This window comes from Microtus ochrogaster, chromosome 19, assembly GCF_000317375.1.
Source record: "Microtus ochrogaster isolate Prairie Vole_2 chromosome 19, MicOch1.0, whole genome shotgun sequence".
NCBI lineage: Eukaryota > Metazoa > Chordata > Mammalia > Rodentia > Cricetidae > Microtus > Microtus ochrogaster.
In genome coordinates this window covers 62,051,147-62,067,043 of record NC_022021.1, presented here as the reverse complement: position 1 = coordinate 62,067,043, position 15,897 = coordinate 62,051,147, and the positions used below count along the sequence as shown (strand labels likewise).

General features: G+C 45.0%; 1 protein-coding gene across 1 annotated transcript; it reads left to right on the top strand.

Moving 5' to 3' along the window:
• The first annotated feature begins 3,692 nt into the window (after window positions 1-3,692).
• On the top strand, window positions 3,693-14,864 carry Isl1 (ISL LIM homeobox 1). Its single transcript, XM_013349783.2, has 6 exons — window positions 3,693-3,907; window positions 4,806-4,995; window positions 7,767-8,026; window positions 9,798-10,084; window positions 11,276-11,443; window positions 13,425-14,864. Exons 1-6 carry the CDS (start codon window positions 3,880-3,882, stop codon window positions 13,539-13,541), a joined length of 1,050 nt encoding a protein of 349 aa, XP_013205237.2. The 5' UTR covers window positions 3,693-3,879; the 3' UTR covers window positions 13,542-14,864.
• Window positions 14,865-15,897: the final 1,033 nt, after the last annotated feature.

The following is a 15,897-nucleotide window of genomic DNA, read 5'->3' as shown; positions in this document are numbered from 1 at the left end:
CCCCAACAAGCCACAGGCAACTGGAAGAGAAATAAATTAGCTTTAAACATCCATATCCTGCTCCCCATGGAGCATAAGTGCTAATCCTGACTCCTTTTAAGAGCACATTGTTTTGTCTGATCTTTGGACATGACTGAAGATGCCAATGGTTCATCTAACTTCATTCTACATGATTACAGACTACTCAGAAAAACTAAAAAGAAATGGGGTACATACACATGCATTCTATGTCTTTTTCAGTGCTGAATAAATAAACTTGTCCGTGTTCCATTCTGGCCTCTAATTATGTATTTCTGAAGGCGAGCTATATATTTCCTTTGGTTATATTTTTACATCTATATACATTACTCATTAAAATGAGTAACGGCAGCCTAGTTGTTCTACTAGTTCAAACCAAATTCCAGTTCCTGGTACCTGGGAATAAATAAGTGAACATATTCATGGCTTAAGGAAAATGGATCAAAGCCCTATACCACCCTCCCACCCTTAGCCCTATAAATAAGTTCTAAAGGTGATTTTTTTTCTTTTACTTTCCAACTGCAATTAGAACATATTTAGATTTTTGGGAAATTGTGTGATTTCACGACGCTCAGGAATACATGACTGCCCTTAAATATACTGAGGAATGTTTCCGTTTTATCTAAAGCAGAGAAGGGAAACAGCAGAGGCCAAAGGAACCATCTTAAGTGAACCCACCAGGGAGCTTGGGTGTAAGAACCACACTCCAGGAAGTGTGTTCCAGGGCATGTGGGCAGATAACACAGACTCAAGAGGAACTTATTAAATCTTAGCATCTCTATTGTAGGCAGGCACTGGAATCTTCTATGGGCGTAGGGCGGCTGAGGATGTCATTTCTGTACTTCACTATTTTCAAAACGCAGGAGTGTCAACTACAGAGTCGCACCCCTGCTGTTCTGAAGGGTACATGTTTGACCTGCAAACTTACAGAGGTCAAAAGGAGTCTAATTTTGACGGGAGAATGTCCAACCCCCCATTGAACACAAGAGGTCGCTCCTGCAATCAAGTGCTCAGGAAAAATATTGCTAATCACTTTTATGTAATCAGTTTTATGTATTCTATAAGAACACTGGCAACTTTGCAGGCGTGCTTGATGTGTTAAATAGACATACAGCGATCAACTAGAAAGAGGGGAAATTTGTGGTCAAATGAGAACCTCCAGGTAAAGGGAAATAATGTCGTCTGCTGCAGGAACTTAGGTTTTTATTGCAAACTGTATAATCTCGGACGCACAGATCTACAGTGCACACTCGCCATGGGACCTTATTATTACTGAGTTCCGTCAAGTTTCTCCCTGTGAGGGGAGTATCTTTTGCATGGATCCTGTCTTTGGACAGTCTAAGAACTAAGAAAATGATAGTTTTGCAATAACGTCCTGAGTTAAGAAAAAGAAAACCCGCTGTCCTCGATGCTGTGGTAAATCTGCTCACACTGAAAGTTTCCTCCCTACCTTTATGATAGATTTTCTACTTGGAATTACTATCACCAAAGAATCTTTGTAATAATGTATGGCTTGGGGGGGATTAAAACACCACTATTTCTATATGTGAACGCCACCTATGTGTGTTTGAAAGTATGGATAGTGAGGGTCCTTTGTGGTGGATGCTGCTGCTTCTCCTCAGTGCCAAGTTATAAACGTGGGATGGGGAAATAGAATTAGTTCGGATCCCCTATTTGCCTTCCCTATTTGCCTTCCGGTACCTTAGGTATTATTTGTTGTTGTTTTTAAACTAGGGTCAGCTTGGTAATATGGAAGGGTAGCATGCCCTTGTACTGGGAGAACTTGCTGAGAACTTGCTTCGTGTGGCTATGATCGGCCCTGACTGCAAAAGCAGCTTGACAAAAGACTCTATGCATAGGGTACCAGCGATCAGAAACGGGAGTTAATGAAACAAATGCAACTGGTAAACTTAACCTATTTCCACACAACTTTTCATCCTGTTCACACACTTCAAAGTAATTTATAAAAATAAGATTAAATAAATAAATAACGGAAGGAAAACGATCCCTTCTGCCCTCTCGTGAAAGAAAACAAAGCAAAACAAGACAAAACTGGAGTTCTTAGTAAAGCTCCCACAGGATCAGGCTGAAAATGCATTCATGCTTCTTAGCCGCTTTTTCTCTGTGACTGTGTACTCTGAAAACTCACACGCCTTCTAACTCAGTCGCTGAGGCCTAGGTAGGGTTCACAGGTTTTATCAAGGGTTAGATCGGGTGAAAGATACAGAAGAGAGGTTTCCCAACCCCCTGGGTCTTCTTGGGGGCAACGAGACACCAAATGAAGCCTTCTTCTGTTTGTGTTTGTAGATCTCCCCTCCCCCTTTGATAAAACCGTTTCTCTAGATAAGAAATGACTGGTGGAGAAGCTCTGGGAGAAGTGGGGCGATTCTGTGAAGCCCCTCACAACTGCCTTTGAAAGACTGTAAGAGATTTGAGGAATCACGAAATAAATTATTGGCAAAAGTTACCGGTGCCATACAGCCAATGTCTGTCTCTTCCAGATGGCTTTCCCAGAGGAAACAAATTCGAAAGCTAACCTCAGTGAAGGGGAGTAGGCGAGCCACTCTTCTTCTGCAACAGACCCACTCTGCTCAGGCCTTCAGATTTAAAATAAAAATCTCTAGAGAGTCGTGTAAAGTTGCGCTTATAATTCCCAAAACGTCAAAGAGCGGGATGCACCTTTGCTTTAAAAAAGAGTGGACAAGAGACCCATAGATAGACCCGGAGCGCGTTGTAAACTTTCGGGGACTGCGCTCTGACTGTAGGTTAGTACACTCTTTCGTGCTAGAGTTAAGCTGAATAGCAGACCTCACGGGTCGGGAGGAAAGGAGCTGACCGCGGTGATAACTTCGTTTTACCTTTGCGTTTCCAATCTGAATGTCCGCTAGGGCAAGAAGTGCCCCTTCCCTCCCACCCCAAGTCTTTGGAGAGCCGAGATTGGGAAGTGACGGGGTCAACAGGGTTGCAGTGAAAAACAAAAACAAAAACAAAACCTCAAAAACCATTTCCTCCGGATTTAATCGTCCCATCCCGAGTTGGTCCCTTAGCGCGCCACGGGCTGCCAGCTCCAGGAGACGCACCCTTCCCGGAGGCAGCGAAGTCGGCTGAGCCTAGGGCTGTGCGCCTCAGCGTGGGAGCCAAGGGAGGACAGCTGCCGGTTCCAAGTCCCCCCCGCCCCTTTTCCTAGCGCCCGGGAGGGACCGGGTTCACAGGAAGGACCTACCCACCAGCCACTCGCCACCGGCGGCCGAAAAGGGAGACCGGCGCTCAGCGCTACCAGCGGATCGCGGGGACCCGGGGAGCGCGGGGCGCAGGAGCAGCGCAGCCGGGAAGGCGCAGGGAAGGGGCTGAGGACAAGGAGGCGGCGGCCAGGAACGGGGTCACCGGGAGCCCGGGGAGCGACGTGGCCTCGGGAGGCCTAATCCTCTCCCGCGGGCTCGCCGAGCAGGCAGTGGCGCGCGGCGACGCCGGGGCTGAAATATGATAATCAGAACAGCTGCGCCGCTCGCCCCGCAGCCAATGGGCGAGGCGCTCGCCTGACGTCCCCGCGCACTGCGTCAGACCAATGGCGAAGGAGCTGAGTTGGAGCTGAGAAGTTTGAGTAAGAGATAAGGAAGAGAGGTGCCCGGAGCCGCTCGAGTCCGCCGCCGCCGCAGCGCCTCCGCTCCGCCAACTCCGCCGCCTTAAATCGGACTCCCGGATCGGCGAGGGCGCGGCGCAGCCGGCCAGCGGCTCCCTCAGCCTTGGCAACCCCGGGGACCACTGTTTCCCACCTAGCCACAGCACCAGCATCCTCTCTGTGGGCTGTTCACCAACTGTCCAACCACCATTTCACTGTGGACATTACTCCCTCTTACAGATATGGGAGACATGGGCGATCCACCAAAAAGTAAGAGTTTGTTTTACCTTGCGGGGGCTCGATGTGCTGTGCCGTTGTGGTGCAGGGGTTCTCTCTCGGGCACTGGTGCCAAGGCTCTTTGGGTTTCTAGTCACTGCCTGGAGAGACGGAAGAAAACGGTGGTTCTTGTTGTTGTTGTTTTCTTTTCTGTGTTTATATTTATTTATTTTTTATGTTTCCCTTGTCGTCACACTTGCATGTTTGATGTGGATTTCGATCTTCGGGAAACTGAGCATACCTTGTGTTTGAATCTGCTTGTGAGCACTCCCAAAGTCTAGCCGCCTGGTGCTTAGCGGTGATTTCCTTCTCCGGAATTCGGGGCTCATGGAGAAGGTTATTATGTAGCAAAGGTCTGCTTGCACAAACCATACCGGCAGATATGTATTAGCATTAGACTTGCAAAAGAGAGCGAGTGACAACTGTATTGATGTCTACTCTTCTAACAATATATCCATCCCTTGTGCTATTGAAGAACGTGCTTCACGGAAAATATAGACATCCCCGCGTTGGTTTAACGCTTCTAGTCAAAACCTTTTCTTTGACTTGACTTATCCATAATCTTGCCTAATGATTATAGCAAAGAGGGAGGAGGGGGAGAAAACACAAAATGAGCGGGTTTGATTGCGTGCTAAGCTTACAAATGTAGACTATTCAAATCTGCATTTTACATATATTCCACCTCCCTTTTTTTTTTAAAAAAAAAAAGCGAGTCAAGGTTTTGATGGCACGTTCCAATTACCACCCCTAAGTGCAATACTCTTTAAGAAAAAAAAAGAAGAAGAAAAAAAAATTCTTCCAGAGTACGCCCTATAAGAGAACGACACTAAAAGTGTGTTTATCTCTGTAGGAAGTAAACGGTTAGTCAATCATGTATTTATTTTCATTTCAGAAAAACGTCTGATTTCCCTATGTGTTGGTTGCGGCAATCAAATTCACGACCAGTATATTCTGAGGGTTTCTCCGGATTTGGAATGGCATGCAGCGTGCTTGAAATGTGCAGAGTGTAATCAGTATTTGGATGAGAGCTGTACGTGCTTTGTTAGGGATGGAAAAACCTACTGTAAAAGAGATTATATCAGGTATGCCATTTTCGCATCGTTATTTTCGGAGATTTCCTTACTCTCCTTGTTTACTATTTGAAGTGGCTTTGTCTTCTGGGGCATTTGCTTTAGAGGGTCCAGTGTGCGAAAGTGTTTCAAAAATTAAACTGTGGTGTGTTTCTCTGGGGTGGGGAGGTGCCTCGGTAGCTTTCATAAATTTTGTTGTAAAGGTTTGTTAATGACCCCTGGAATTTTTTGATGTAGAAATTATTTCCCTTTTCCGTACTTCTCTTCTAAGAACATCAACAAAATTAAGGCAAATAAGTTTAGGTCTTTAAATTTTTTTTTTTTAAAAAAATCTATTTTCACTATGTAGTTTAGCATCTGATTTATTATTCTTCTGTTTTACCCCTGACTTTAAAATTCTTTGGAAGTGCCCATCAAACAGACAAAAGTTTCAGCAAAGGATTTTTACAAAACAAACACAACCATTGCGCCCTTTACTTTTGGATGGGTCCTTCTTGGTAGAAAATTTTAAAACCAACCAAAATATTCCTTACAAAAGGGGGGGAAAGACCGGAAATTTAATCTTTTTAAATATTAACCCTTTGGTGATATCTAACTGTCTTTTCTTTCTTATCTTATCTGGACTGATGAATTAGACAGAGCAGATCAAATTGCCCATCATCTGTCTGTGAACAATTGGTATATTTAGGTAATTGAACAGCTTCCTTTCTCACATTAAACTCTAGTAACTGATAAAATGAGGGAATCACCCCACGGGACAAAACCAAACCCACAGAAGACCTGAGCTTGCTTTTCTTATACGGTTTTGCTGATTTCAAGTTTTCTCTGACCCGTGTGTATGCCAGAAACACCACTTTTTAGCTTAGAAAGACAGTAGAATTTCTGCAGGGAGATACGTTAGTCCTAATACAAAGCAAGATACTTCACATCTTCAGTATTATGTTAGTGGTAGCAGCAATGTAGCCGATTTTAAATTCGGAAATCAAGCGAGTGACCTTTCTAAGCTTTAGAGGGCTTTGGAGCTTGAGAACTTCCATTAAAGTTTAGTTATGATTTAAAATATGGTCACCAGCTTTTCTTCTGCTCTCACAATGCCCAGCTGTTTTCTTTTTTAAATCTCGGAGTGGAGGGTATACACTTGAAAGATGAAACTAAATACTAAACAATGTCCGCCCAAGGGACGGTTTTGTTTGTTTGTTCCTTTTGTTTTGTTTTAATGCTTTGAGGGGAGTGGGAGGAAGTGGGATACAGGAAAGGGGAGGGATTTTGTAAATGGTTTGGGTACAAGTAAAGCCAGTCTTCATCCTATGAAATGGATGATCTTGCAATGGAGAGGCAGAAGGGGAAAAGAAAACATTCAAATCTGCTTTGTAACACTGACGAATAAGCCATCTTCATTGTTTACTTGGCTGGAGTGTACATTGGGAATTCTGGAGAGGAAGAGCTTACTCCAAGCCTCCAGAAGCATCCTTACTCCTCAGCAGCTGCTGTTCTCTCAGTTGTACACCAACCTGGCTAATTCCGGCTCTGTCTGTTTGCAGATGAGCGAACTCAATGGCAATTCCATTGCTTTTACTTTTCTCCAATTCTCTCTCTCTCTCTCTCTCTCTCTCTCTCTCTCTCTCTCTCTCTCTCTGTGTGTGTGTGTGTGTGTGTGTGTGTGTGTGTGTATGTGTATTTCCATCAGAGAACACTCATGCATACCCCCCTTGAAGGTTCTATAGTTGTAAAAGCAGGACAGAGTGACCATTTTCATTTTAAGCTCTCCCCTTGGGTGAGCAATATGCTCTCCTTCTTTGTGTAGATACTGTCCTATCTTTCCACTTTCTGTGTAGGAATAGCTGATAGGTGTAGATAGAACCAGGCAATGCAACAGTAGAGATGGTACCTATAGGAACTGCCTGACTAAAGAAAGGTTAGCAAGGAGGAAAATCTTCGAAGTGAGGTTGTGTGTGTATGTGTGTGTGTTTTGTTTTGTTTTTTGTTTGTTTTGTTTTTCATTTGTCAGGTAAACTGAAATAGAGGTAGATGCTTCAGGAACCTAAGAAAGACTGAGGGAGAGAACAGAAGCTGTTTTTTTTTTTTTTAAATAAAAGAGGAAAAAAAGGAGAGGAAACTTTCTATTAACATGTGGCCTGTGGAAAATCTTCAGTTGGATACATACTGGAAGGCCTTTGGTATTGGGAATCTGGAAACCCTCTAAGGCTTCATTTTGTTATTCTGTTTTGTAATTGTGTGTCCATAGTTGGAGTGGGGGTGACAGTCCCCAGTCCAACCTTTTTGTTGTGGTTGCAATTTCAGAAATGTTTTTAGTAGTAGAAATTGAGGGATAGAGAATGGAAAGCATGGGGTTACTGGTCACCAGTGTCCCCTGAATTCCTTCCAGCTAGAATTTGCAAGAATAACCCTGGGACTGGTAACCAGAGCCCTCCAGGTTTAGAACCCCTCAATAAAATTTCCCTGGGCTGGGTGTCTGAACTAAGAGGTACCAACGCCGAGGTTACTCTTAAAGGTTCCTCTTGTCAATGTAGTATTGGAGTGGGGGGAGGTTGCAGATGAAAGAGAACGGGAGAAGGGAGGAAGAGAGAGAGGTAGAGAAAGAGAGGTGAAGAGAGGAGATTGTTTCTATACTCTGTTCAACTTTACTACTACTGATTCCCCCCACTCCCGGGGCAGGTCAAGGTTTATGGCCTGGGTCGCTGGCCATCATGGGCCAGAGCCTGCCTGAAGTCACCCTCTTTTCTTGTGCTTTTCTTCCCACGCCGGGGGGCCCTTCCATGCAGGTTGTATGGGATCAAATGCGCCAAATGCAACATAGGCTTCAGCAAAAACGACTTCGTGATGCGCGCACGGTCCAAGGTGTACCACATCGAGTGTTTCCGCTGTGTAGCCTGCAGCCGACAGCTCATCCCGGGAGACGAATTTGCGCTGCGGGAGGATGGGCTTTTCTGCCGCGCGGACCACGATGTGGTGGAGAGGGCCAGCCTGGGAGCTGGAGACCCTCTCAGTCCCTTGCATCCAGCGCGGCCTCTGCAAATGGCAGGTACTTCTCAAAGCAGAGGGAAGCTGGGGGAAAGGCAAGTGGAGGCTAAGTCAAAACGCTTCCTTCTTGCAAGCTGGGGGCCACAGGGTGGTTGTGAATGTGACCTGCAATAAACAGCACGTGCTCATCGCCGCCTTTCTACCAAGTTTCCCTACACTCACCGTCTACCTTGAATGGACAAGCGCACATCTCCATGTCTGGCTATATTTGGGTGCACAGCATAGCCCATTTGTGCACACATGTATACACAAGCCCAAACAATACTGTCAGCTTTACTTTGGCCTCCAACCCATGGCTTACTGAAAATGGGCTTCAGCTCTCTGCCAGGTTTTCTCCTCGCTGCTGCCTGATTAAAGGGGTGGAGTCCTGTGTCTCCAGGAGTTTCCTCCCTAGCCCGGCGAAGGAAGCTTAAGCAGCCCCAAGGCATTTAGCTTCCCACATTTTTTTTTTTTTGTGTGTGTGTGTGAGATTTACTCTCCAATCCAAAAGGTTTTTAAATTTTATTTTTATGCTTTGGTCAGAAAACAGGTCCCTAAAAGATACAGTGTCGGTCCCGGCAGCACTGCACAGGGCTGTAATTTAAAACTGTCAACAGCCTAATCTGCAGTAATTGCCTTTTAAAAGGAGCCTGCCTCTTTAAGCCATTCATTCTATGTGATTTGGTGAGAATTTCATCTCCACGCCTGTAGCTGTAGCTCTGAATTGACCCCATAGGTGTTTGGCCCCATCCCAGGGGGTCCTGCAAGGTGTGGGTTTGTACCATCCAGATCAGAGAACCGGTGGCCCATAAGGGAAAGTGGAAACGTAAAGACTGGCTAGAACCGAGGCGGTGTTTCCTACCTGCCTTCCAGCCAGAGGCAGTTCTCCATCCCTCCCTCCCATTTAGTATTAAGTCATCAGTCCCTACTAAATGCTGGAGGTGAGGAAAATGACAGCTTTCCTCCAACCCCTACCCCCACCCCCATCCCCTTCCTGGCTGCTCTGAGAATTCTGTTGGGGGGGGGGGGGTCTAACTAGCAGGCATGGGGCAAAGCCGAGGATGAGAACCGCAGAAGAGGCTGAAGTCCTGGGAGGGAAGGGAAGGGAATGACATTCCCCTGTAGTCATTTGTCTCAAGCTTGGACAGTTCAACAGAGTTTCAGTTTTCATTTGCTTGGGGTCAGCTGGTCTCAGGAACATCCCCCGCTGATTTAATACTAAGAAAGACCGGGGCTCATTCGGATAGCCGAAACACAGCAATTTATTTTAGCTTCTAAAGAGGACTGTCCCGTCGAATTGAAGTTCAAGGCTTTCTGGCAAAATTCTCTGACTCTCAGTCACAGACATTCAGCCCTGTGGTGTCTCTGGTTGTCACCGGGGTGTTCTGCATCTTATTTTCAGGCACCCTTTGTGGTTTTTACCCAGAAGGGGAAGTCTGGAGGTGGGGGTTTCAGGATAATCTGTGTCCTTCTGGTTATGAGGAAAAGGGAGGAAGAAGGGAAAGTATTGGTTAAAAAATAATGTCTCGATGCGGTTGGAGACATCCCCGGGCTTCCTTTGGCTAATTCTGTAGGGAGGCGAGTATGGGCAGGGGCCACATCTTTCCCCTCCCCCATTACTCCGCACTGTCATCAATAGACTAAGGAGCAAGATTTCTTTTCTCTCCTTACCCTCTATCTGAGCTTCTTGGTGTGTTGAGCTCAGGCTGAGTGGGGAGTGGACCGGGCTGGTGGCAGCGAGAGTGACCTTGCCTACTCACAATGCTTCTTTGCCTCCACCCCATCCCCTATAGCCGAGCCCATCTCAGCTAGGCAGCCAGCTCTGCGGCCTCACGTCCACAAGCAGCCGGAGAAGACCACCCGCGTGCGGACTGTGCTCAACGAGAAGCAGCTGCACACCTTGCGGACCTGCTATGCTGCCAACCCTAGGCCAGATGCACTCATGAAGGAGCAGCTAGTGGAGATGACCGGCCTCAGCCCCCGAGTGATCCGAGTCTGGTTTCAAAACAAGAGGTGCAAGGACAAGAAACGCAGCATCATGATGAAGCAGCTCCAGCAGCAGCAGCCTAACGACAAAACTGTGAGTAGCCCCAAGGCCAAGCAAGGGCTGGCGTGCTCCTGAACTGGTGGACTGGTACCCAGCAGAGCACAGCCAACAAGGAGCCCAGACAAAGGGGAGCCTCCTGCCTCCACCAAAACCCAGGTGTATAGAGTACACTGGCTACTGATGGCGGAGAGCTGGCTTGTTAAAAACTCCAGAGATCTGATCAGCACCTCCATCCTTTGCTGGTTCCAAAAGGGGCTCTTGGTAGTCACCATCAACTGCACCTCGCTCCAAGAGGACCGAGTAGTTCCCTCTCAGCCTAGGTGGCAGTGAGGTCTCAGCTCGGGTTTTGCAAGCATTGAGCTCATTAGAGTTGTCAGTATTGTAAAGGACAACGTAAAGGGCGCTGATCTAGAACATGATTCAATGGCTTGGACATCCAGCCATCATTCTGGCCTCATCCCAACACTTGGAGAAGTATACCACTGCTCTTGAGGATGTGGGAGACCTTCAAGGTGCCTGGGCAGATAATCCACTGCTTCAGGTGGAGCCCAAAGCTTCCTCCCAGCCTTTGGCACTATTATTTTGGGCAAAACTCCCCTTTCTCTTCCCTACCCTGTGCTTAAGTTAAGCTGAAGGGTTTCTTTCTCCTTCCTTCCTTTTTTACTACCTCGACCCTATTTTTAAATGCCATAAAATCTGTTGTCATTAAACTTGGCAGGCAAGCTAGGACTGAGCAAGGGTGCCTAATAGCACAGAAGCAGCCATTCCCCAAAGCCTTTGGGGGGTGGGGTAGGGGCTGGTTCCGCACTGAAGAGTGGGTGGTTGGAGATAGTTTTCAGCTAGCCCAAACTGCCTAGAAAACCAGAGTCAGAAGGCTGCTGGAGGCCAAGCTGGACCTCAGCTTTCTACTGTGGGAGGCTGTGGCTTTATGAAAGCAGACTGGGGAGAGGTTGGGGGATAAGCTGTGAAGGGAAAGGAAAGAGATGATAGTTGTAGTCGAATTGTTTCACTAAATTCTCAGCCAGTCAAATAATCCAGCACATAGAAGAAGAAAAACAAAACTGAGCTCTAACTAATATCCATAGGTGCCACAGATTAACTGAGTCAATACGGGGCCACTATATAGATAAGATAATAACTTGGGTGTATTTGCTTAGCACATACAGACAATGGAGGGAGGGAGTGTGCTCATTAACATATTGCAATGGGGGGGGTTATTCACAGAATATCCAAGGGATGACAGGAACTCCCATGGTGGCTGCTAGTCCGGAGAGACACGATGGTGGCTTACAAGCTAACCCGGTAGAGGTGCAAAGTTACCAGCCACCCTGGAAAGTACTGAGCGACTTCGCCTTGCAGAGTGACATAGATCAGCCTGCTTTTCAGCAACTGGTAAGTGTCAGCTCCCAAACAGAGAAGGAGGAATTCCCAACAGAAAGGAGATTCTGATTTAACTGTCACACACTGAAGGATCCACTGGGGGAGGGTACAGGGTCCCTGTGTCAGTGTTGGGGAGAAACCAAGAAGGAATGATGGTGAGGAGGAGGGAAGCCAATACAAAGGAAGTTCATCTCTTATGAATCTTTGTTTAAAAACAAGACAGCATAATATAACTACATGGGGCGACTGTCTGCAAATGAGGCTCGTCTTGTGGGATGAACTTCATGGTACCTAAGTAGCTATGTGTGCAAACGGTGGCAATATCATACATCTTAGCCCGTTATAAATTGCAAAGACTTCAGAGATCACCTTGGCATTTGGATCAGCAATCAGTAAGTGTATTACTTTGTCTGTATCTAGTGAGAGGGTCAAGTAAAATTAATTATAATACACATTTAGTATAATAAGCTAGAACGTTGTTATCCATAAGCAGCAGGCAGTTGTCTGAACACAATTTTCATATGTGCCAATAAAGAGAATGCTTATTCAAATAGTTTGATTGACATTTATCGTTGCTGTGTTTCTTCCACAGTATATCTTAATGAAGTATAGGACTTCTTAAACATTTTTTAAATAAACGAGTTTGGTTATGACACAATGACATATAATGTGGCAGGTATACCAAAAGGAGCATGAGCATTGCCAGTCAGAGAGAGTGTATATTTAATTTGTGGAAACCTGTCTTTGCTCTCAAGTGTTTTCCATATTTATCCATAGATGACGGCTAATTCATTGTTGCCTATAAAAGGTTAAAATAAACAAACATGATAAAAATTTATCCTTTTCGATATGGTACACATACTTAGGGTTTTTCCTCCCCTTAGAATATAATCAGCCCCATAGATCCTGTGTTATTAAATATGAAGCTGTGTGCTAAAAACACTCCTTTCTTTAGAAACAGAGCTAATGCATCAGTTGAGGGTAGTTTTTTTTTTCCTTTTTTCTTTTTCTTTTTTCCTCGCCTGTGCCCTGAGGACATTTGCTTTCTTGTGTCAACAGTTATAAGGGTGATTGGCCAGAGGCAAGTGGTTAAAAGGGCCTGGTTCCAGGCTGTGTGTGTAAATGGGCCAGTCTAGTGAGCAGACAAATTTGAGAAGTCCCTTGACCTCTCAAGGGGAAAGTTTAATAGAGTAGAAAAGAAGATAGATTCTGGAAGTAGAGGGATAATTTCATTTTAAATACAACAAGTTGTTGTCCATATGAAGCACTGTCTGGGCAAATTTTGAATAATTGAAAGAAGGTAGAGAGAGCCTTCAAGACAGCCAAGAATTGGGACCTCCTGAAACCTGAGTGTCAGGTGAGAACAGCAGAATGGAATCTGAGGCCTGGGGGGGTGAGGGGGGTGGGAGTGGGGGGAGGGACGTTTACAGAGTAGTGGAGGAGTGGAGGACCACATCTCTACAACATGGTGATGTGTATACTATATGGGTCCCTCCTGTAATTGGGGAGGAGGAGACGACAAGACCACACTGTGAGCCTCCTAAAGAGTTAGCCATTGTTCCAGGGAGCCTCCCCTGATTCTCCAGCCACACTGAAGAAGAAAGGCTTTGATGTCTAAAGAACTTTCCTGCTCCCAGGGCTACATGTAGCCAGCAGGCTAATTTTATTTTGAGCCTTCGTGGGAGAGTCGTGATGCCACTTTACAGTGGGAAACACATTGGCTCTTAAATAATTTAATATGACATAATGTTGGGAATTCAGCTTGAGTTCAAAGAGAGATCTTTAGGAAGATGGAGAAAGCGAGAGGATCTCAAGTGCTTCTCCTAGGCCTCCCTTAAGCCTATTAAAGTTCTATTATAGACAAGCCTGTCTTTGTTGGTGTACCTACCTGTCTATTTACAGGGACTAGTACATGCATACACAATATAATACTTTTATGTCTCGCTGGACACTCTTGAAGCCTCCTTTATTTACTTCTCAACCTTCCATGCAGGTCAATTTTTCAGAAGGAGGACCAGGCTCTAATTCCACTGGCAGTGAAGTAGCATCGATGTCCTCTCAACTCCCAGATACACCCAACAGCATGGTAGCCAGTCCTATTGAGGCATGAGGAACAGTCATTCAGATGTATTTTTTTTCCCTGTTGGAGAAAGTGGGAAATTATGTTGAACTCCGAAATTAAAGTATTTAACGACCCAGTCAATGAAAACTGAATCAAGAAACGAATGCTCCATGAAGTGCACGAAGTCTGTTCTAATGACTAGGTGATATGGTAGCAACACTGTGAAGACAATCATGGGGTTTTACTAGAATTAAAAACAAACAAAACCCCAAAGCCCAACATATGCTATTCAATGACCTTAGGAGTACTGAAAAGAATAATAATGAAACAAGACGTTTTTAAAACGTAGAGGATTTATATTCAAGGATCTCAAAAAAAAAAAAGCATTTTCATTTCGCTGCACATCTAGAGGAAAAGCAGAAATAGAGAATTTTCTAGTCCACCCTATTCTGAATGGTGCTGTTTCTATATTGGTCATTGCCTTGCCAAACAGGAGCTCCAGCACAGAGTGGAAGAAACTGGCCTTAGTGGCTGAAAGAGTCCTTTCAGGAAGGCGGAGCTGCATTGGTTTGCTATGTTTTTAGTTGACTTTGACAAGGGGTTAATTGAAATTCTGGGTCTCTTTAGCTTTCCCTGTAGCTGGTTTCTCTTTTACTTTTGCCTTTTCTCCCATTTCCCCTTTCTTTTTCTTTATTTCTCTGTACTTTTTTTTTTTTGAGATCCATCCTCTATCAAGAAGTCTGAAGCGACTTTAAAGGTTTTTGAATTCATATTTAAAAACCAACTTATAAAGCATTGCAACAAGGTTACCTCTATTTTGCCACAAGCGTCTCGGGATTGTGTTTGACTTGTGTCTGTCCAAGAACTTTTCCCCCAAAGATGTGTATAGTTATTGGTTAAAATGACTGTTTTCGCTCTTTCTGGAAATAAAGAGGAAAAAAAGGAAACTTTTTTTTGTTTGCTCTTGCATTGCAAAAATTATAAAGTAATTTATTATTTATTGTCAGGAGACTTGCCACTTTTCATGTCATTTGACATTTTTTTGTTTGCTGAAGTAAAAAAAAGATAAAGGTTGTACCGTGGTCTTTGAATTATATGTCTAATTTTATGTGTTTTGTCTTTTTTTCTTAAATATTATGTGAAATCAAAGCGCCATATGTAGAATTATATCTTCAGGACTATTTCACTAATAAACGTTTGGCATAGATAAATAAATAAACGCAATGATTCAGGGTCCCTCTTTTATATGTTTATAAGCAAGTATTTAAGATGTCCGAAATTAAGGATTGCATGTGAGTTGGGTTAAAAATGACACACAGTTCAGTAGCTGTGATATTGTATTGCAAGTAGTTCAGGTCGGGTGTGCAAGTTTCGGTTTCAATAGTTGCATCAAAGTTGGCTGGAAGAAGCCCTTTAGCTCTCAAGTGTGATAATGTTACAACATTTTTGAAAATGAGATGCTGTTCTCTCTTCAGCCTCATGCTTTTCCTCCCCTCTCCCAGCCCGCCCCGTCTTTTGCCTTTACTCCCATACCCCTGCATCCATCCCAAAAGAAAGAAGGTTTCTTTGAGAAAGGGTTTTGATTGGATTCACTGTTTTATTTTCTTATCGTCAAGTGTTTTATACCAAAGTCTCAGCTTAGGGTCATCGAAATTATCGACAGTTCAAACATAAACTCTTGCTGAAGAGGCTCTCTGCCTAGTCAGTGAAGGATGGCCATTGTAGACTAGTGGTGGCTGACTGAGAAATGCCGCTTTATTTGCGCAGAAGGGAGGAAAGACCAAGAGAGGAAAGGCTCCCTCAGCAGTTCTGAGAATTGTAGGTGTCTGCATTTTCTTACCTCTCCCCTCTTCCACTTCCCCACCCCCACCCCCTCCGGTCTCGTCTCTAATTTCAAACCCTTGAGAAGGGTGGCTGGTTAGGGAGAAACGCCGCGGAAAGCGTACCGTTTGGGAACCGCCTTTTTTTTTTTTTTTTTTTTTTTTTTTTTTTTTTTTTTTTGAGTGACCGTTCTGGCTCTTCCCTTTGCGGGCTGCCTTTCCGGAGGGGCGGGGGAGGGGGGCAAGCGCTCTGGATCAGACACTGCCACCCACGCCGCGTTTAGTAAAGGTTCACCTGGTGCGACAGAATCCAGGGCTAAACACAGGGCTCTGCATCAAACTGGCCTCTTGTTCCTTTAGGGTTAGGACCACTCCATTCTCTCTTTACCCCTCCCATCCCCATTCCCCACGCCAGGATCTTTCTTTGACTCTGGAATTCGATTCATTTGTATGCGCGAGTGTAATGCCATTTTCAGTATCTTACAACTTAATACAAAAGCTAAGTACCCTAACCATGTGTGGTGTGGCGCGGCGCCTTACCCTCTGCAGCCCCTGACTCAGAGCAGGACAGAGGCAGGACCCCC

Bases quoted from the DNA above. Each gene is read 5' to 3' on its own strand.
- Isl1 (XM_013349783.2), top strand. From the start codon at position 3,880: ATGGGAGACATGGGCGATCCACCAAAAA. The intron at 3,908-4,805 runs GTAAGAGTTTGT...TTTTCATTTCAG, and splicing joins CATGGGCGATCCACCAAAAA to AAAAACGTCTGATTTCCCTA. The intron at 10,085-11,275 runs GTGAGTAGCCCC...GGTTATTCACAG, and splicing joins AGCAGCCTAACGACAAAACT to AATATCCAAGGGATGACAGG.